The 21,383-nt window shown below is 42.6% G+C and overlaps 1 protein-coding gene across 1 annotated transcript in view; it reads right to left on the reverse strand.

The window, feature by feature from the left end:
- Bmp2k (BMP2 inducible kinase) overlaps positions 1 to 19,610 on the reverse strand; it is an 82,643-nt gene extending 63,033 nt beyond the window's left edge. Inside the window, exon 1 of the mRNA XM_051198311.1 lies at positions 19,374 to 19,610. Within this exon, the coding sequence (XP_051054268.1) occupies positions 19,374 to 19,545 (172 nt within the window). The 5' untranslated portion in view covers positions 19,546 to 19,610. The remainder of the gene's footprint in view (positions 1 to 19,373) is intronic.
- Between the last annotated feature and the right edge of the window lie 1,773 nt (positions 19,611 to 21,383).

Genomic DNA, 21,383 nt, shown 5'->3' on the forward strand with positions numbered 1-21,383 from the left:
CTTCAATATTAAGAGAAAGTTCCAAAAGGGTATTTCAATGTTTTCTGACATTTAAAAGTATCTCAATAGTGTGTTATCATTCCTATAATGTAGGCAAGAAAGCAGGACTATACAGCCACAAATTCTCAGGACTTATGTTTGTAAATTGATCATATGGAGAATTAGTGGAGGAATAAGCAGGTAAAATATCAGCACAAAGTAAAGAATGATCAGTTAATTGGCATTACAAAGTATACATGTTCATCTTAGAATATTTTGGACTTAAGTAAAAAAAAATCATGAAATTCTTTTAGAAAAAAAAAAATCTTGAAATTCTAAAGTATTGTGATATATTCATCATCCAAAGCCTCACATGAAAATAAAATACAATTTAGCATTTACAACCTTTAGATATTTCTTGTACAAGATTAATGTCATTCAATCTGAAGTTCATTACTGTAATTGCTCAGCTTACCATTTTTTATTTTAAATGTTTAATTTATAATAGATGTTCTATTTTCACTAGGCAAGATTTTCCCTCCTTTGCTTTTGCTTTTGTTTTCAGTAGGACTGGGAACTGAAGGGATGGCTTCTCAAGTGCAAAAAAAAAAAAAAAGTGGTGTACCAATGAGCTAAATAAATACCAGCCCTGCTTCAGAACTGTAGTTGCACTGTATAGGTTAAGCCACTCCAACTTGAAGCATTAACATGAAATGATCCCAGGAAATAAACTCATTTAGGAGACCTGGAAACTGAGCTAACCTGTCATTGAATAACTTCCACACACAACTACAGTTAAATATACTGACAGACTAAGAAGGCTAGCAAACAGAAAGCACAAACATATGCTGGCTAAACCCAGGGTGTGTGGTAATTTCACATGTAATAAAGATAAACTTTTTTATGTCGGAGAAGACACAAAGTACAGTGAACAGGATATGTTCACTGTTTTTATCACTCTCCTGGCCCAACATGCCAATGCATATTCTGGCACTTTGCCAAGTAAACACAGTCGCCTGTAATGACTTCAGAACAGGATACCAAGGACCTCAGGTTGAGCCAAAGCCTCAGCAGAAGACCTCTATCTGTTATACTGCACACCTGACACTAAAACCATGACTCAGAAAACACACACATTTTTCCCATTCTGTGCTGGCCCAGGGAAAAGTACACCCTACAGTGTTTCAAATGCATTCATCTTGATTTTACTGAACACAAGCAAGACTTCAAACTGAAGAAGCAGTCTGTACAATCTTCCCTTAAAAGAAAGCTCATCTATTTGCTAACTGATTGGTTGACAGGCACAGGGAGCCCATTCACTAGCAACTAATTCCCTGTGCTTACTATTCCACAGAATCTGGGTTCTCCACCCGCTGGTAAGAAGTGGTGCCTACACTACTGCTGCTTTCCAACAAAAGTGGGTGAGCAGGCAGTCTGTCGACAACCACTGAGCCGTCTGGAAACTAAGCTAAGAAAAACATGAGTTGGTACCTGCTTGGGTAGCATATTTGTGGCTCACCAGTGTGATCAAAGCACTTCAGTTGGGTCAAGCTAGTCAACTCCTCTGATGGTCACATTGAGCCTAGGCACTGCCTTACAAACAATTTATGCACTTTTTTATAGAAAAGCCAATCACTGCAGCTGGAGAGATGGCTCAGGTGGCTTCCCAGTCCTCAAAGGGACAGTTTGTTCCCACAACAGCCTGTAACTCCAGCCTCAGGGAATCCAATGCCTTCTTCTGGCCACCACATGTGTGCATACACACATAGATGATGATGATGACAATATTATTTAAAAAATAGTTTAAAATACTAAATTTTCTTTTTTTAAAGCCAGTCATACTGAGATAAAACTTGTGTAGTAAACACACACACACACTCAACATTAAAATCAACATCAAAATCTCTACCAATGAAAAGCTATACACAAGTAAGACACTGGAGGGGGGCACGACACAGGATGACAAAAGAAACCTTCTTTATATAACCATGATTAGAAATGTGTACAGATACTATGCAAATAAGCTGGTACTAAAATATCTGAACAGCATTTTAAATCATGAATGTTATATGAATCAGAGTATAATACAAGAGCCAATTACAAAAAAAAAAAGGGGGGGCCATGAATTTTAAGGAAAAGTGAGTAGGGTGTATGGGAGGGATTGAAGGGAGGAAAGAGAAGGGAGAAATGCTGTAATTAAAATACAATCTCAAAAATAGTTAGCTACGCTTACTTTTTATATACAATTAAATTTATCTACATATAAATTTATTTGAATATGTAACCAACCACTTTTTCAAAATTCCAGTTCCGCGTATTTATCCCCTTCTTTTAAACTGTCTATTCAACTACTTTTAAAGGTTACCCAACAGGCACAAGGCTCTGGGATCCATCCCCAGCACAGAAAAGGGGAAGACGACAGGTTAGGATTCAGAAAGGCACACAGCATAACTGCTAAACGGGTACAATATTAGAACTCCTACAAACTCACTGCTATAACCACAGATCAGAGTTTCTCTCACCAGAGACACCCCTCCAATAGACAGCAATTAGCAGAGACAGTCAACAGGTCAACATGCAGAGAAGAATGGCTGCTTAGTGCTCAGTCCTAAAGGGGGCATCTGTCACTATCTCAAGGCTGTGTAAGAACCAAGATGGTGAATGACTGAGAAGATACTGTTTTCCAGACACAACTGGGCAAGTGCACTCTGAACTCACCACAGTTATGACAGCATGAACAAGACTGCCCAAGTTCAAACCAGACAAAGTTACAGTGTGGAGAGGGAAGGTCAGTGACAGGTCCCACCCATACCTGAGGAGCTTACTAGCATTTGACAGCTGCTGGGAGAGACAGTCAAGAATTGTATGGCCCTGATAGGTTGGCCATCCTCCCAAGCAAGCAGGACATCCAAGAGTAATTAAGTAACATAAACTGGACTTAATGGGGGGAGGGGTAAACAATGAATGGGGAAGTTTCTAGACAATTACAAGTTTCTATCAAATGTTCCACTATAAAACAGTGATAATACTATCACTGACATCATTATCTGTGTGAGCACAGTAGAAAAACTTTAAATTTTCAGACAGGACTAGGGTACAGCTAGGAGGTACAATCTTTACCTATCATGTACACGCTGAATTGGACTCCTGACACTCCCAAAATAAAACAAAATTTAAAAGTTAAAATTTTGGACAGAACCAAGTGTCACAGACAGTACAAACTCTGTGCAAACTCTGGTTCGCAGAAGGCACTTCACCTACAAGACCGATCAGCCACATACACTTCTGTATAAGATTACAGGGAAGTTCTGTGAAGTTGCTGAGTAAGAATTCACTGTGACTCCCTAAAACATCTGAAGTGCCAGTCACCCATGGGAAGAAGGAACATGGTCTGCTTTTCTAAAAGCAAATTATATCCAGGATGAAACAACTTATTTTATGTGATAGAAAGCAACCAAGAGCAGGCAGTGGTTCTGAAGGCCTTTAATCACAGCAATTGGGAGGCCGAGGTATGTCACACAGTTCTAAGAGTTTGAAGCCACCCTGATGAATTCCAGGTCAGCCAGGGCTACACAGAGAAACCAAAAAGAAAAAAAAAGAAAGCAATCAAGAAAGGAAATGAAGCAAGTCATTTTCCACACTGGTAAATTTTTCTATGGCTAACAATGTTTATAAAATTATTCCTTTAACCTCCAAGGTGGGACATGTCCTTAATGCCAGCATTCACTGGACAGGAGGAGGAGATGGCTCTGAGGCCAGCATGGTCCATGGCCAGTTCCAAGCCGACTGGGATTACTAGTGCAGACTATCTCAAAAAGGAAAAGAAAGGAAGGAAAACAGTTCCCTTGGTAGTTGGATAAGAATCCTAACTTGTCATTACCTGCCTTTATCCATTCTCTATTTCAGAGGCTGGTTCCAGTGCAGCCTAGCCTGGCTTTAAACTTCTATGTAGCCACAGCAGGCCTTGAACACCAGTTCCTCCTACCTTCACCCAACAAGTGCTGACATTACAGGCTTTCCCCTCAGCAGTCACCTGCTTTCAAACTGAATTAATTCTGGGAAAACATCTTAACTTTGCCTTGTTCACTCTTTTTTTTTTTTTTCTGATGTATTAAAAAGTGTTTTTCATACATATATATATATATATGAAATAAGCCATCACAAACAGACACATACAATATGATTTCAATTATACAAACCTTGTATCATAGTCAAATTCAGAAACAAAAAGAATGGTAGCCAGCGTCTGGGTTAGGGAAGGACAGGAAGGTAACATTTGACTAAATAAACAAACAAAAATGAATAGGTAAAAACTTAAAGGGTTATTTCCATAACCTGAAAATCACTTAGTGGACCATCTCCTTTGACCATAAAGAGCCCACTGCAATGAAGCTGAGAAACTGTGGAATTCGGGTTGGGTTTCTAGAAGACACCCATTTTCTTTTGTTTCCTTCCACCAAATTTTTAGAAAATTTAACTTTTTACAATTTTGACTTAAGTATATTTTTCCCTACCACCATGACTCACTTTTACTCAGGGAAATGCTGTATGATATTTTGTTTCTGTTCTGACAAAGCTTGCTTAGAATCAGAGGGCAGAGCAAGGCACTAGTTAACCATGGAGATCTGGAGGTCTGTACAGAGAGGCGACAGGAAGTATTAGGAGATGCCAATAGAAGATCCAGGCCCTTTTGATTGGATGAGCCCAAGAGGTAGGAAATGACTGAGGCCACTGCTCTGCTTGCTTCTCTGATCTTTCAGGTTTTTACACCCAATTTCTGACTCCTGGTTTTTTACCAGGATGAATTAGATTTATGCTTCAGGGAAACTAGTCCACTAAAAACATCCAGATGAGACATTCCTAGATAGGAACTGTCATTTTATCTTTGATTATTGGACCTTAATGTAAAACTGTAAGGCTACATAACCAATCAGGGACAAATTACCATCTCTGAAAATCAGCATCATCAACATGACTTTTTGCACTGATGACAGGTTAATTCATTGATAATATGTGCAAATAAGCTTATGGAGCTGCACAGAATGAATTTAAGGAGAGATACAAGCTGGGCATTGTGGCTCACACAGTAATCTCAGCCTGAGTAAGGAATGCCTGAGTAAGGGTCAGGAGTTCACGAGCAGCCTGGACTACATGCTGAGTTCCACAGAAACCTGGGCTAAAGTGTAAGACCCTGCCACTACTACCCACACACACACATCAGAAGGAGAGAGCAAAGGGAAAAAAATTGTTCCTACAAAGGTATAATCAATACTGTGAATATGACAATTCCTTTATTTATACAGTTCTCGTGTAATACCAACCAAACTCCCAACATTAAAGAAATATCTAGAATACTTAATAAACCTAAAATCTTCCCCTAAATATAGAATTAATCCTCTTGAGATTTAAGACCTGGATGAACTTAATGGTTGAGTTGCTGGAAATGGTTATCACACCTTTGATCCCAGCAAACAGGAGGCAGAGACAGATGGATCTCTGTGAGTTCCAGACTAGCCTGGTCTACACAGTGAGTTCTAGGTCAGCCTGGTCTACACAGTGAGAACCTGTCTCTCAAAAACAAAAGCTTTCCTCACTACTAACGATTCACATCAAGGCCACGAACAGAGCAGAGGAGAAAGTGGCCTGTGACACAGAAGCACTGACATCACCTCTGTACGTGCTAGGAAGACAGGACCTCAGGCCCCACACAGGAGCTGTGGCTTAAGAAGGCCCAGGTCATTTACACAGTCCTCAGTTTGAGAAGTATTTTGTCAAAGGCTGGCAGAATCCAAGATAGCATTCTTAAAATGTAACACAGCTACAACAAGCCAGGTACTCAAAGGATAGGGCCCTCCTCAATAGCCCCATTTGCAGCTTGAATGGAGCCATATATTTCGATTTGCTTCGACTCTCAGGTAAAACTTCTCTATGTTTATCTGAATTTTCTTTCCTACAGTGGAATAGTCACTTTTAGGATTAATGACTGAGTTGATCACCTTCCCATAACTGTAGCAAAATACCTAAAGGAATTAACTAAAGGAAAGGAGTTTTCATTGGTCCCATGACTGTTGGAGAACATAACAGTCTTTTCGGAAAACTATGGATATTATTCTTTACTACTCTGGCAAAGCATGACAGTTCATTTCTTAAAGACCAGTTGCCATGTGGCATCTGAAACGGTATCATTGATATTGTTTTTGTACTGTTACATTTAATCTCCATGTGTTCGGACTAGGGAGCTGACCCTCCCCCTTATCAGCTGTAGCACTCAGGAAATCAGGCCTTGCTCCTTCTCCCAGTAACACAGTAGAGCTGACCCTGATGGTGTGGGTGTAATAGAGCTGCCCCTGAGGGCTTGAGAGCAGGAGAACTGGCCCCGTGTGTGTGTGTGTGTGTGTGTGTGTGTGTGTGTGTGTGTGTGTGTGTGTGCGTGTGTGTGTGATTGTGTGCTTCGTAAATAATGTACTGGAAAATACCTGCTCAGAGTTATACAGCTGTTCTGTTAAACAATTTTTAAGTTGCATTTGTTATCACCAATCTCCTCAGCCATTAAAAGTAATGAGGCTGCCAACCTTACAATGGCACATACATGTTTTCCAAAATTGTAATTGTGTTTTGGAAATTCAAGATCCAACATTAATAACACCTGTCATTTGGGGGGGGGGTTGTTTGTTTGTTTTGGTTTTGTTTCCCCAAAAAGACACTCACTGGGGTACTTGAGAAAATCGGTTGCTAGATACCCAGATATAAAAGAGTAATCGGTTTGTCAGCCATTCCTTCAAATAAAAATGGTATTCCACAAAAATTCCAAGTTCTTTTTCTTAAATATTCACCATACAGTGTAACACAGGAAAAGCATTTTTATCCATTTCTCTTATCTTCTCATGACACATAAATAGCCAGTAATGAAAAGAATCACAAATGGTTGGGGAAATGTACACGAAAACCATGAGACATCAGTAGGATACACTAATAGAAAGCTGAGGATTGCAGCGATAAGAAAGTTGAAAAGCCGGAATCACTGTGCACTGCTGGGACTGTAAAATGGTACAAACAGTAAGAAAAACAGAATGGCAGTACCTCCAAAAACATAGGCACAGGATTCTCCTATAATCTAGCAATTCTAGTTCTACAATACAACAAAAAACTGATGGAAGTAGGGATTCAAATATATGTTTATTTATATACCCAGTAATGGCAGGCAACCTAAAGGCAGAAATGACCCAAATGCCCATGAACAGGTGAAGGCAACCAAATGATACAAATGAATGACGGACAGCACGTCTGTAAAAGGTGGTGGTTGAGCAGGGCTGATGGATGGCACATGCCAGTGATGCCCCCACTTGAGAGGCTTAGGCAAGATGACCTTGATTTTCAGTAAGCCTGAGCTAACTGATGAGACACATTCCCTGCCTTTTAAAAAGTAAAAATAAAAGAGTGAAACGCTAACGCAAACTGTAACCGCACTAATCTTGAAGATTCTATGTTAGAAAACCAGGCAAAAAGGACCACACTGATGGGAGAGGTCATTCTGTAAATGTGTTTCTCTTATTTGTTAATGAATAAAGCACTGTTGGCCAATAGGAAAGCAAGATATGCGGGACTAGGAGCCAAGGAGAGAGGAAGTAATAAGGAGGAATCAAGATGGAAAACGGAGAGAGCAGAACACCGGCCCCTCCCTCTCTCTCTCTCTCTCTCTCTCTCTCTCTCTCTCTCTGGTAAGATAAGACCACGTGGAAATACTTATATTAATGGAAATGGGCTAATAATTAAGACAGAGCCTATAAGAAACTAGTAACTGGCCAACAGAATTATATCTAATACAGAGTCTCTGTGTGTTAATTGGGGCTGGTACAGCAGTGGGACCAGACTGGTGGAAAACTTAACTCCTTACACACCAGTCTCTGCTCCTACTTCTGGGGAAGTGCCTAGACTAATCAAATTCCTAGAAACAGACTGGTGATTATCAGAGGGTGAAGGAGGGACAGGAGTTTCTACTTAGGATGAACTCTGCCCAGTCCTTCAGCAGTCCCCTTCCCTACCCAGACCAACAAGCTACTGCTCTGCTAGACTTAGCTGATGAAACTGATGCAGTTTTACACTACTCACCATAAAGATCACAAGTATACCATTTCATTTTGGACAGAGCTTCCCTAGCCTGAGACAGAAGACTAATTCAAAGGAAGCTAAATGTGATGGTTTCAATGAGAAATATCCCACAGAGTTTGATGTGTTTGAACCCTTGGTCCCTAGCTGGAGGTGCTGTTTGAAAAGGCTACAGAATTTCTAGGTCATGAGCCTGGCTGGAGGAAGTACACCAAAGTATCACTGAACTTTATCACAGTGACAGAAAAGCAACTAGTACACAGGGATTTTAAACTTTTCAAATTAATCATCATCTTGTCTCAAAAGTTGTGCCATCTGATTTGATGATCTTCAAAAAGAATAAACAAGTTTTAATTTTGAGACTCAAGACAAAAACGTTTAGGAGCATCCCATACTCCTCAAGCTTTAATACTCTAGCTATCTCCAAGATACCAAAGCCCTCTGGTCCCCTGACATCAACTTGCAGGTCCTCATCTTCATCGTAAGTTCTATGTACGCACAGAGCCTCTGAGAGGCATACACATTGGAGGAGGTTCTAGGCTAAGCTATGAGACCTAAAGTCTACCGTCTAGCCAACACCAGCAGGGTGGCTCTGGACTCCATCACTTCCTCCACTCCCCATAGTTAAATACGGGAATGAAAATTAAAACATCAGTTCAAGAAAGGGATGGAGTAATAGCATTTTTTAAAGACTGTTAGTCTTAAAATACTAATTCCACTTAACATAAAATTTAGAACATTTTCAAAAGCAGGCTGACATGTTTTTGTTAATCCGGGGCTTCATACAACAGGCAGGAGCCCTATCTCTAGCTTTCCAAAAAGTGAAAATTAACAGAACTGACCCAACATCATAGTGGCTCTTAAACTTTGACTATGCAATGCTCCATTGGGTAATTCAATACTCTGTCCCAGCTGTCAGCAATACTTAGAGAGGGTAGATGCTTCAGGCAGGGAGGCCACGGGAGGTACACTTTTGAAGGTATACAGGGTATTTGGTCTCCCCTCGTCTCTGGCTCCTGTCCACCATGAGCTGAGCTGCTTGCTCTGCAGTAGCTCACACTCTTGTGTCTCCCTGATGTCCCAGAAGCAATGGTGTCAGGGAAAAAGACTAAAACCTCTGAGGCCATGGGCCAAAATAAGTCTTCGTTCACGTAAGTCATCTTCTTGCACCTTTTGTCACAGCAATTTTAACTTTTTGAGATGCCTGTAGAATTTATTAAGAAAGAATCAGTGCTAAGATGCAAAAAACAAACTTGAACTGTTAATGTACCAGAAATTCATGAGAGATTAGTAAAAAATCCAATTCTGAACAGCTAAAAATTCATAACTGTTGTGCCTATATGTTCTTTGGGTAAAATTATCATGAACACAGATTAAAAGAAATAAAAATCCAGACTTGTGGGGGTTTTTTGGTTTGGCTTTTGTTGTTTTGTTTTGTTTTGTTTTAGGACGGGATCTCACAATCAAATTCAGAGCCATCTTCCTGCCTCAGCCTCTTGAGTACATGCTCCGACAAGCCACCATCTCTGGTTACTTGCATGAACTCTGAAATCAGCATTTAAATAAAACGAAAAATAAGTATTCTAGTATAAACAGGAAGTACTTGGGGGGGGCACTCATGTGTTGAAGGCTTGGCCCAGTTGGAAATCATGGAGGGATGGATTCATGGACTCCTACACATGGGTTAATCCACTGAATTGTAGTCACATGAATCAGGATTTGTAGGAGATGATTAACTAGGAGTTGGGCTGTCTAGCAGGAGGAAGTAAGCAGTGAGGCTGTGTGATGGAGGCTTTATCTGGTCCCACATCCTTCTGTCTTGTCTCTGAGATGAGTAGCTCTGCCTCACCAGGCCCAGAAAGAGTCACAGGCTGACACAGTGTTTGAAACCATGAGCCCACATCCATCCTCTTCCCCTTACATTCTTTCCCAAGAAGACATAGCACAAAAATAGAACTATAGCACTACCTTTGCTAAAATAAAAACCATTCATTTGGGTTGAGATTCTCAAGTTTCTCATTTGGAATATATAAATAGCATTTTGGCAAATGGTTAAAATGCCAGATATTTAGCAATCTATTTGTGAGGCTCTGAACCGGGTTGGTTGTATGATAGATTAAAAACTTACTCCAATCCTAATTTTGGCCATATATATGCGCCTCATAAAAATTGATTTCTACATTCTTGCAATTAACTCTTACAAATTTCCTATAGCAATCACACAAGACACCATCAAAAGCCTATGTACATCTGAACACATGTTTACCCTAATTCTGAAAAATTCAGAGTACACACCCTATTGGTTATGAGGCAGCACCATCACTTCCCCACCCAAAGGATAGGACGTTAACATCCAGTTGACATTCAGAGTCTAGGATGCAGGCCACAGAACAAAGTGGGTCTCTGGGATGCACAATATCACTTCCTGAAAAAACAATTGACAGGAGTCAGTAAGCAAAATATTTCACTATTTTGTGTAATGGTTTTAGTACCAACATCTTAATGATTCCAAAGTGAACAGTAAAATCTAAACTACTGACAATCTCATTCACAAGAAAACAGTTAAGTATGTAAAAAGTCCAAGTCAGTCCTAGCAATGACCTAACCAAGTCCTAGCAATGACCTACAGCATTTGGGCAAGGAAGGTGTGTGTCAGAAATCTTAGGTACCAAAGTGCCAAAGAATGTCAAGATGATGATGATGACATGCCGTGAAGAAAATGGTATAAAACACGGTTTGCTACCCTCTGGACCTTGTGCTAAGATCACAGTGTTCTAGTGTAACAGCAAAGTCAAGATCTACATAGAGAGGAAGTACAGCCCCCTTCACTTAGAGGTCCCAAAGCTACAGGACAGCCCTAAGACAGACATTTTTTTTCCTCTCACCCTCTTAGTCACACATCCTATCTTGGCAGTAACCAGGCAAGAGACAGACACACATCTAACTGACCAGGCTCCAAAGGGCCCTTAGGAGAGTTGCACCACCCAGTGAGAACCACCCCGCTCCTCTCTATACCACTGTTAAGTAAGGACTCTCCAGTGTCCTGATATCAGTCAGGGGAGCTCCAGCAAGAACATTTGAAAGTCACACCTAATAAAAGCCCAGAAAACAAAAATTAACTATAAATGTAAATAGAAAGAAAAAATAACTCTCATAATGTGTTTTTCCATCTAGATAATACTATCCCTGCACTATTATCAAATATTTTCTTTCAGTTCCTTCTTATTTTAGTTTCTACTAAGGGACATAAAAACAGGGCTGTGGGTTGGAGCTTGGTGGTAATGCTAACCCTGTGGGGTGGGGGGAGAGAAGGGCAGGGAAAAAACACCAGCTGCAACACATAACTGGAGACTGACACATCAAATATGACTATCTGTTCACAGTAACTTTAGGAGACCTTCTGATCACTTTCGAAGTCAAATACTGAACCTTTTACAAATACACTGAATAACTACAGTGAATACAACACTATGAGAGATAGAAATGCTTCCAAGCCAAGTCTTCAGTGGGATAAATTTTTAAATAAAAGAAAAAATTTTACTGGAACGGAACAAAACTGAGTTAAATGCTAGCTATATGAGCAACAGCTGCCACATACGGTGTCAAAGGTTGCAGACAGGTTTCAGAAGCAAACAAAAGATTTGAAGAAAGTAGCTGTATTTTAAATGCCTCCTACAATATCAATTTCAGCAAGGGGCAGGGAACACACAGACAGCTATCTGCATTCTAGGCAGATGTAACAATTACCACAGATTGAGTGACATACCAAGGAGGGTTTCTTAAGCTTTGTCCACTTGTCAGCACCTCCTGCCTGAGAGACTGTCATAACCTCGGGCACACGGTACACAAAACAGATACTCAAATCAAATTTTACTGACTAGTTACACAGAAATGCAAAGGAATCTCCCATGCATAGGTTCCAATTTATTAAAATAAAAGTAAATGCATACATTAATGAGGTGGGTGTCCTCATTTGTTTTTACATAAGAAATTATATCTTGCTAAATATTTAATATTGCAGGACACAGAATATTTTCAATGTTTTTTAAGAAATTAATATTTTTACTTTATAATCATTAATGCTAAAAAAACTGCCACATCTGGCAAATGTGAGTTTAGAACCACTTCAGACCTTGCCAAAGTCTGCTCCAGACCCAAGTCAAAATTCGCTAAACAATTCTTTTACAAAACTCAAAACAATTCAAATAACAATTTTTAAACATACTAATCTAACATAACACAATCCAAACATAAACTAATTTGATATGAGGCGCAACAATACGAAAATAATAAATCTTTGTTTTTCTGTAAAGTATTGTGTTTCTAGAAAAGCAGAAACATTGTGTGCAGTCAAAGCACTGCAATTCATGTCAAGTTTAAAATCAAGCCAAGATGTTTCAGGCAGTGCTTGCTGGTGTTGCATGGTAAAACTGTATGCACCTTGCCAAGTGCACGATCTGTGCTCAGAACCCAGCCTGCAGTGGTGTCCCAGGCATGGAGAACAACTACCAGAGCGCCTAAGATTCAGGACACATTTGGTTCTGAATTCAGTTTTGTTCTTTGGTCATTCATAAACCTTTCACTTTTGCCAAATTTTTTCACACACTCCCACACTCTTATATAACCCCTGGGATGATGACCCACAGTTTAAGAAGCTGTAATATAAACAAAAAATTCATTTCTCACAGTTCCAGAGACTAAGTGGCCTAAGATAAAGGCAGTGGCAGATTCAATGTAGTAACCAACACAGGGTAAGTGTGGGGCCTTCTGAAAGCAAATTATCACAGTTCCAGAATCAGCTTTCACTAAAAGCTTAAAACTAAACATGAATCTAAGCTCCACCCACACTTACTGACCTCTGGCATGCAATGCATTGTTGGATACTGTCACACATTTCCTTCTTCAATCTTCCCCAAAACATTAAATCCATGTTTCAGGAGAGGAAACAATGTTTCCTAAGAGTTTAACTCAACACATACAAAAATAAAAAGTAATTACTGGCTATGTACTAGAGAGGAGCCAAGGACAGGATGCTACAGGATTCTACTGCACTCAAAGGCACACCGTAAATCTATCTCACAGTTCACAGACTGTACCTCCTATGAGCTTTCCTTGTCTACACTTCACTTTTTTAAAAAGCCACCTCTGTAGAATAGAAAAAAAAAAAACCAAAAAAACAAAAAACTATGTCGGTAGACTAAGGTGACTCTGAAGGGACCTCTTGGCTATTCTTTAAAGAGGTTAAGTGAAATGGCACTTTGAATTGACTTGCCTTCACAGAAATAGAAAAATTCAGGGTCCCCTGGCCCAAGTAAAAGACTTTGATGGTCCAGTAAAGAACCGTTCACTGGTAGTTTTCAACTTGCAAATTAGGTCTTTAATTCTATTAAAACCATGTGGTTTAAACCCATGTGATTTAAAACAGAAACCAGGGCTCTCTGAGATCCCTCAGAGGGTAAAAGCACTTGCCCTGAAGACCTGAGTTCAATTCCCAGATCCTAAAAGGTGTCCTCTGACCTCAACACATGTGCTGTGGCATGCACCAGCACTCTCATGTCTACAGTAAAAGTGAATAAAGGTAAATACATTTTTTTTAAAAGTCAAACATCATCACAGCTGAATGACCATGGAGAAGTACAGCAACTTGCAAACAGAAGAGCAATTAAGAGAGTCTTCCTAGTCCCCCAAAGCTTACTATCTTCTCAGGGAGGTAAGAGAACAACAATAATTAACGACCTTAATTTTTCTAAGTGCTAGCATAATAACATCTCGAAACAAAAGATTGAGTGTGATAGAAAAGAAAAGCGCAAATGGCCACAAGTGTCCAAAAGAGGAGGAAGCTAGCATGACCATTAGTTAGGGAGCAGGGATTACAGAGCAGAGTGACAGGCAAACACAAGAATGAGTCACAGAATAACAGGAAGCAGAACACACTGTGGCTGGAGCAGAGTTCGGGGGTAAAACTGTCAAGGTGGGTCAGGAGCACGAACAGTTGTGACTGTCAGGCCAAGAAATGGATCAAGCAAGCACAACTCCACACTCCCTGTCTTGAAACAGCCCGGGTTTCCAGGCATCAGACCCACACCAGTCTCTGCCTCTTTCTTAGTCTGCTTTGCCTGTTCTAAATCCAGGGCCCTAATGGGTGGCTCCAGATGTTTCAGCAATGGCATCAGGGCCTTGGCCAGACAAACTTTAAAAAGCAGCCTCAAATTCTGTATTTTATCAAGTTCTCCAAATAATTCTGATGATTGAAATGTGTTAAGGTCAGGGGCTGGCAAGATGGCTCAGAGGTAAAGCACTTATCAGGAGGCTGATGACCTGGGTTCCACCCTGGAGCCAAAACTCTGACCCTCACATGTGTACTGTGGCAAGTGCACATCTCTATGCCCAAACATCACTGTCCAGCTTCAGACCATGTACCCAAGTTCCACTAGGCATGTCCTCTTAGACACCTCAACCCAACAATTCTGGAACCACTCAAGAACTTCTCAATACCTCCCCAAATCTGCCCTGCACTTAATTTAGCATATGCTACCTCTATCCACAAGCTGCATAAGCAAGTCATGTTAACCCTTTCTTCTCACCTTCGGCACACTCCTCCAAGGCCCTAACATTTAAACAAAGTAAGGCCCTAACACTTAAAGTAACAGTTTAATCACTTTCACTGTTATTTTTAATCATCTTAATTTACATTTCTCAGCCCCTTTCTATCTAGCAATCTATATAATCAAAAGAAAATCAGAGTGGACCAGTTTAAATTGCTCAATATTTTCCTATTACATTTCAGGTAAAATCCAAACTCAGCCTGCCATGCAAAGCCCAGTATCCTAGTCCCCTTATCAAGATCACCTTAGAGCCCTCTCCAACATGACCATCAACATGGTCCACATGGCCCTCTCAGACATGACCATCAACATGGTCCACATGGCCCTCTCCATCACGACCATCACCATGGTCCACTACTCTGAGCATATCTCAGCCCCTAATAGTCTTCCTCACATAGGACTGCTGCCTCCTGGCCTTCACATATCACCTATCTAATGCTTCCTGTCCCTTTGCTTCTGCTAAAGTGTTGAGAGGCTTTTTTTCAATTCCCTGATCCAAATTCAACTATTCTCTCTAAAAATAAGCTTTCTCTTCGTTTTTAATCACATTAACCAAATGCTTTTTGTTTTTTTAAACATGTGTCTTCTACATTCACTACAAGTTCTGCTGAGCTAGAGAATGGCTGCATTCATTGTATGAGCAGCACTTAAAACAAAGATATGAAACAACACCAACCATGGATATTTCTGTGAAATTCTCCCCCTCGGTCCTTCCTGGCCTCTCTTGGGAACATTAACTTAAGTCTCTGAGTAGCCATACATGATTTCTGCAAGGAAGATACTTAAACTCATCATTTCCCTACTGACTTTGCTGCAAAATTAAATGTACATGTGTTACTATTTTCCTGAAATATTGTGAGGAGCAGTTAATATTCACTCACTCCAAACAGTTACTGCTAAGAAAACTACTCAGTTACATTTACAGAATTCTAAGCTCCTTCCTCCTGTTACTGACAGAGTCACCACACTCTCAGTGCCATTCCCACTCAGCCCAGGTAATCTCAAGAGTAATTATCTCAGCACCCCAACAGTGTTCTACTCTTGACATCCCCTCTTTAAGACCATTCTACACACTAAATATGGAGGTGGGAAAAAAATAACAGTCATGGAGAATCAACTTCTTGAGCACAGTGTAAGCACATGTTTGCAATCCCAGCACTTTGGGAAGTGTGGGCCAAGAGTTCAAACTGAACCTCAGCTACACAGCAAGTTTTGAGGCCAACCAGGACTACATGACCCCCAATTCCAAAAATACAAAACTGAATAAGCAAGCATTCTTCCCACTTTCAAATTCCCTACACTAGCACTAAAACCTTTCTTTTGACCACACAGATGAATAAACAACCAGCCCTACCTTTTAATGAAAGCTTAAAGACTACCCTGAATTATCTGTGCTTGACAGTGGATGTTGTTTCAAGCTAACACTGGCATGTGACTCTGCCTCATCTTAAAGCCCAACTCCTGAAACTGGATCATTTTTGAGAAAACACATGAGTATGCCTCACTGTGGTATCAGCACTCTAAATTTTCGAGAGAAACTGGAAGGGTGAAAGTTACAAGCATTTTCAGGTATCTACATCCTTGACTAAAGAGACAAAATGTTTATACCCCTGGAAATGCTTTCATTGTAACTATAGTAGTATACAAGTCCATACACATACATGTAAGACAATAGGTGACCATCATTTAGCATTCCATATCTGTCACTTTGTCTATATGCTAAAATTTACTTTAATCCTCAAATCAATACACACAGCACAGACGGTTATTTACAGATATACACAGTCAACAAAGTGACTCTCCTGACTTGCATGCCCTTATTTTGACCCTCACACTGTAAGTGTCCTTCCCATGGTAAGTGTTATCTTTTCTCATCTGCTTTTATTGGTGATTTCTATGTTGAAAATAGCTCCTGGGCACAGAGAGGTCTAAGGTTCACAAGTGCAAGGGAGGCTATGCGTTCCTTACAAAGAAATCCTGTGTTAGATAATCTCCATTTTGGCCTCAGTTAGAGATAATGACATGCTAATGAATCACTAATATACATTAAATAAGGTGTCTTTAAACACAGATACACACAGGACAAGGCCAACAAAAATGCCCTGAACCATGGCTTAAGTAGTATCTAACCTGTCATTTCCCCTGGAAGCAATGATTCAGTATCTGCTAAAGCCATGTTCTGTCTGACTTTTGGAACACAATTAATTACATGGAGAATGACAGAAACTGGTTTATTGAAAAGACAGGCTCACTCTAAATGGAGAACCTCTTCATACACACCTCAAATGACAGGCAAATCTGCCAATTACTGACTAATCACACTGAAATGAGAACCAGCCTTGTGCTTACACATCTTGTCTAACTTGCAGAATCACTAAGAGTAACATATTTCAATTGTGTATTCTACAAAGAGAACACCTGCACATGGGAAGGGAGCCTGGGTAGGCCCTGGCTGTTAGAGACTTAAACCTGGTGGTCCCAGGAGCCATGGTGTAAAGACAGGAAATTCCATCTACCACTCCATCACTCATTAAAACTAAATAAGTAGGTATCTCGTGGTTTTTGTGTTCTTTGGTTTTGGGACAGGGTATCTCTCTGTAGCCCTGCTGTCTTGGAACTTGTTATGTAGACCCACAGAGATTCACCTACCTAAGATTAAAGGAGACCACCACCACACCCTCAAATTAACAAAACAAATTTTAATGAGGCAGAAATCAAAAGATGAAGTGCTTGTCAAACAGACATTAGGACCTAAGTTCAGATTCCCAGCTTCCATATAAAAGCTGAACCCTGGGGCCTTCTTCTGTAACCCAGTGCTGGCAAGAGAGGAAAGCAGGTGGACCCCTGGAGCTCACTGGCCAGCCAGCCCAGTAAGACATATGGGTCCAATGGCTGAAAATTTAAGGTGGAAAGCAACTGAGGAAGATACTTGACATTGTTCTGCACTCATGTGAATGCACCCAGAGACACACAAACATGTACACATGAGAAACAAACAAACACTTAAGGGAATAGTGGAAGCCATGTTTGTTGATAACAACCATCGTGCAATCCCAGCGCTGGAAGGCTGAAGCAAGAGGGTGAAAAATTCAAGGCTTGCCTAGTAACTTAGCAGGACTTTGACTCAAAAATTTAAAAGGTAAAAGTCTGGTAATATGGCCCTGCCTTAAATCTCTACTAACACACACACACACACTCTCTCTCTCTTATAACACTGAGATCAGTGCTGTGTTACTGAGTATGAGGTACCATAGGGCTATGTTAAAATTTGCATTCTATTGATAAAATGTCAGTAATGCCTTAATACTAAATAGAAGACTTAACCTGAAATTCAGCGAGGAGGGTAGCATTCAAGCTATACTTCTGTGAACTACTAAACAACTGAACTATAGTGTGTGTGTGTGTTAATAGCCACCAATGCCCAACACCTACAGCCCAACTTAACCAACACCTGAAGTTCACATGGAAATCAAGAGCTAGCTAGCAAAGTCTGCAATGTAGCAATCTATCAAAATCACTCACAGATGAGCTCTGGAATCTGACAATCCGTTCCCTCCACTTCAACCAAGGTTAAGAAAGGGTGGCTATTCTGACCAAGTGCTTGCAACACCATGACACACACCCCTGATAATGTAAGTTTGCTTTTCCTGTATTTTATAGACTTGAAACCTCAGCTTTTTCTCACACTGATTTCCTTTTGTTCATAGAATTTCAAAAATACAAGTGGAATCTGTCTTGTTTTCAAACCATGTCAACATCTAACTGGCAAATCGAAACTTCTCCCTACAGTCTCTTTTTTTCTTAGCTTTATTTGTTTTCAATCATTTGCTTACCACCAAGAAGTATTTCTCGTGGATTTTTCAACGTATTTCTTAATATCCTGCACTCAAAACTTCAAAGTCAAGGCATGCAGTAAGAAATTAGAAAGTATTCTCTACAAACCAATTACACCAGAAAAACAAAAACTAAAGTCTAGCACTTTTTAAAACATGGAGTAAACTTTTTTTTGTAACTAGACTTTTACCTGCTGTCATAACCTCCATCAGACAATGAAAGGGCCATCCAAAACCTCACAATGGAAAGTTAAACTGTTCCACTTCGCCTTTTAAAGTACTAACAAAATGACAGACTGGGCAGACAAAAACAGGACCTTGTCCCAGGGAGAAGATTCTAAACAACACAAATAAACGCGCTTCACGTCCCCCCCCCACCCCCGCCCCTGCCACAAGCAACCACTTAACTGAATTTGGGGATGATGCCAACACATATACACATTATCTGCATGCGTACAGCCATATACACTGGGGCTTGGGAGTCCTGTTTTGTTCTGGGGTTTTAGCAGAAACAAACGTACTACCCTGAGTGTCATGTCGGGGAAGCTCGGACCCGAGTGCAAGGCAGGACAACCGCCAGAGCCACAGCTGGCGGAGCAGTGTCCCAGCACTGCTCCATCTGACCCTCTCATGAGTCACGGGTCCAATCATGACACCACATCACTTACTGGGACGTCTTCTATTTCTTCCCCCGCGCCAGAAAGAACAGAAACCGATTTCAAACTCCCGAGCCGACAACCGTGCTCGCACCGGGGCGGCCGGCGAGCCCCCCTCCAGCCCCCGAAGCCGGCCCCTCAGCCACGCACCCGCCACACCCCGGCCTCCCTCACCTGCCTCCCGATGCCCCTACCTTCGGCCAGCGACTCCTCCAGGGTGACCTGGTAGCGGCCGACCGAGAACACCCGGACCCCCACGGACGAGCCTGCGAAGCCGCCGCCGCCGAGCCCGGAGCCCGCGGCCCCGCCAGCCGCCGCCCCGCCGCCGCTGCCCTCCGACTTGGGCATCCGAGAGAACTTCTTCATGGTCCCGCCGGCGCGCTGGAGGGCACCAGGAGGGCACAAGGGCGCGCGCGACACGGAGCGCGGAGAGGCGCGGCCGACCGTCCGCGTGGGGTTGCCGCCCTTCGCGCGCGCGAGCCAGCGAGAGAGCTACGATACGCAGCGGCTTGCCGCGCCTCGCATTCCGCGCGTCCCGAGCGCGCAGCCCCAGCCGCCCGCCTGCCCGCTCGCCCGCTGCAGCTGCCCCGGCGCCCGCAGAGCGCGGCGGGGAGGGCGGGGCAGGGGCGGGGAAGGGGCGGGGCCTGGCGCGCGGGGCGCGAGCCTCCGGGGAGGAGGGCGGGGCCGGCCGAAGTGGGCGTGGCCGCCCGGCCTGGCGGCCTGCGCAGCCTGGGAGACCGCAGCCCGCTGGCGTCCCGTTCGCACCGATGCCGCCTGCCCGCCTCTTGCGGCAGTTGGGGGTGAGGGGGTGCGGCGCCGGTGCCAACCTCTTGCAGAGCCGGGCTCCTCGCGCAGGCGCGCTGCCCGCGCCGCCGGAAGTGACGGTTCCGGCCGGTGTCACGTGGAAGAGGAACGGGGTGGGGAGAACATCGTGGTGGGGCCTGAGGATAAGAGTGATGTCCCGGGTCCCGGTTAGGAGCGGGAGGTGTGGCCCGCGCGGGTGGGCGGGGATGCTAGGATCCGGATTGTGTGTGTCGCTCGGGGAGGTGGGGGGGCTTGAATTGCCGCCCTCGACGGCCAGTCGCGTCCCGCGTCGAGTCCGTTTTGCAGACTCTCCCGGGAGCATCGGTTTTCCGAGCGCCCCGGAACGTGGGCGGAGGAGCAACGCGGAGCTCACGGGTTCCCGTAAGGCGACTTGCAAAGCCCAGGTGTGCTCGCACTGTGCAGGATGTTTGCTCTCGGAAGCGTTTTGCGGTCCAAGAATTACTTAGGAGACCGCTCTAAGGGCCTTCTAAGCGCCGTGTAGGAGCCGTGCAGTTGTGTTCAGAACAGGTATTAGATCGTTTTTGAAGACCATTCGTCGCTGTAGCCGGGGGAAACTTTAACCCAGCCGCCCAAGGTCATGCAGCTGGTTGGTAGTGGCCGGGAGCATCAGAACTCTTAGTTACTCGCTTTTGGCCAGTCTGAAAAAAAGTAGGTAGTATCAGATTCTTACAATCCTGTCAGGTTTAGAACTGCTTAGAAGCTGCAGTTTCAGGTCCCTGCCTAACAAGATTTGCCTATTTGAAGAAAAGAATTCTTCGGTTGCTTCACTTTGATAAACTGCAGGAGTCTCTCATGCCTCTGCGGAGCCGGCATGTGGATAGAAGGCGTTTGGGAGTGGAAGGGATAGCAAAATACAGAGAATATGGAAAGAGATGGGAACTCTGGCTCCAGCCCACTTTCTGGTGGTTTTATTTTGTGGAGATGGAGTCACAGGTAGCCGGAGCCAGACTGGAACTCGTTACATACCCGGAGCCGGTCTTGAATTTGTGACCTTCCTTTCTCCACCACTGTGCCCCAAGTCCTGGGATTATGATCAGTGTCACTACCAGGCCCAGCGTGACCTCCTTTGTATATGTAGAAAGCAGGTGTGGTGATGGAAGCCTAATCTTGAATGAAACAGGAACACCACGAATTCAAAGCCAGCCAGGACAGCATGACAAGATCCTAATTATTGAAGAAAAAATTGTGCGGAAAGTTTCCAATTTCTGAAGCCAAAAACTAGATTTTTTTTCCACCTCGAATTTGGCGTTTCTCCAGTTTTCCCAAATACAGCCTTAATAATTTTTCCCTACTCCCCAGCACACCTGTGAAAGGATGACCACGATACTACTATGCCCAGCCATTTTTCTTTAGCTTACTTTTAATAAGATACAGGCAGA

The sequence above is a fragment of the Phodopus roborovskii genome, unplaced genomic scaffold (assembly GCF_943737965.1).
Source record: "Phodopus roborovskii unplaced genomic scaffold, PHOROB, whole genome shotgun sequence".
NCBI classification, from domain to species: domain Eukaryota; kingdom Metazoa; phylum Chordata; class Mammalia; order Rodentia; family Cricetidae; genus Phodopus; species Phodopus roborovskii.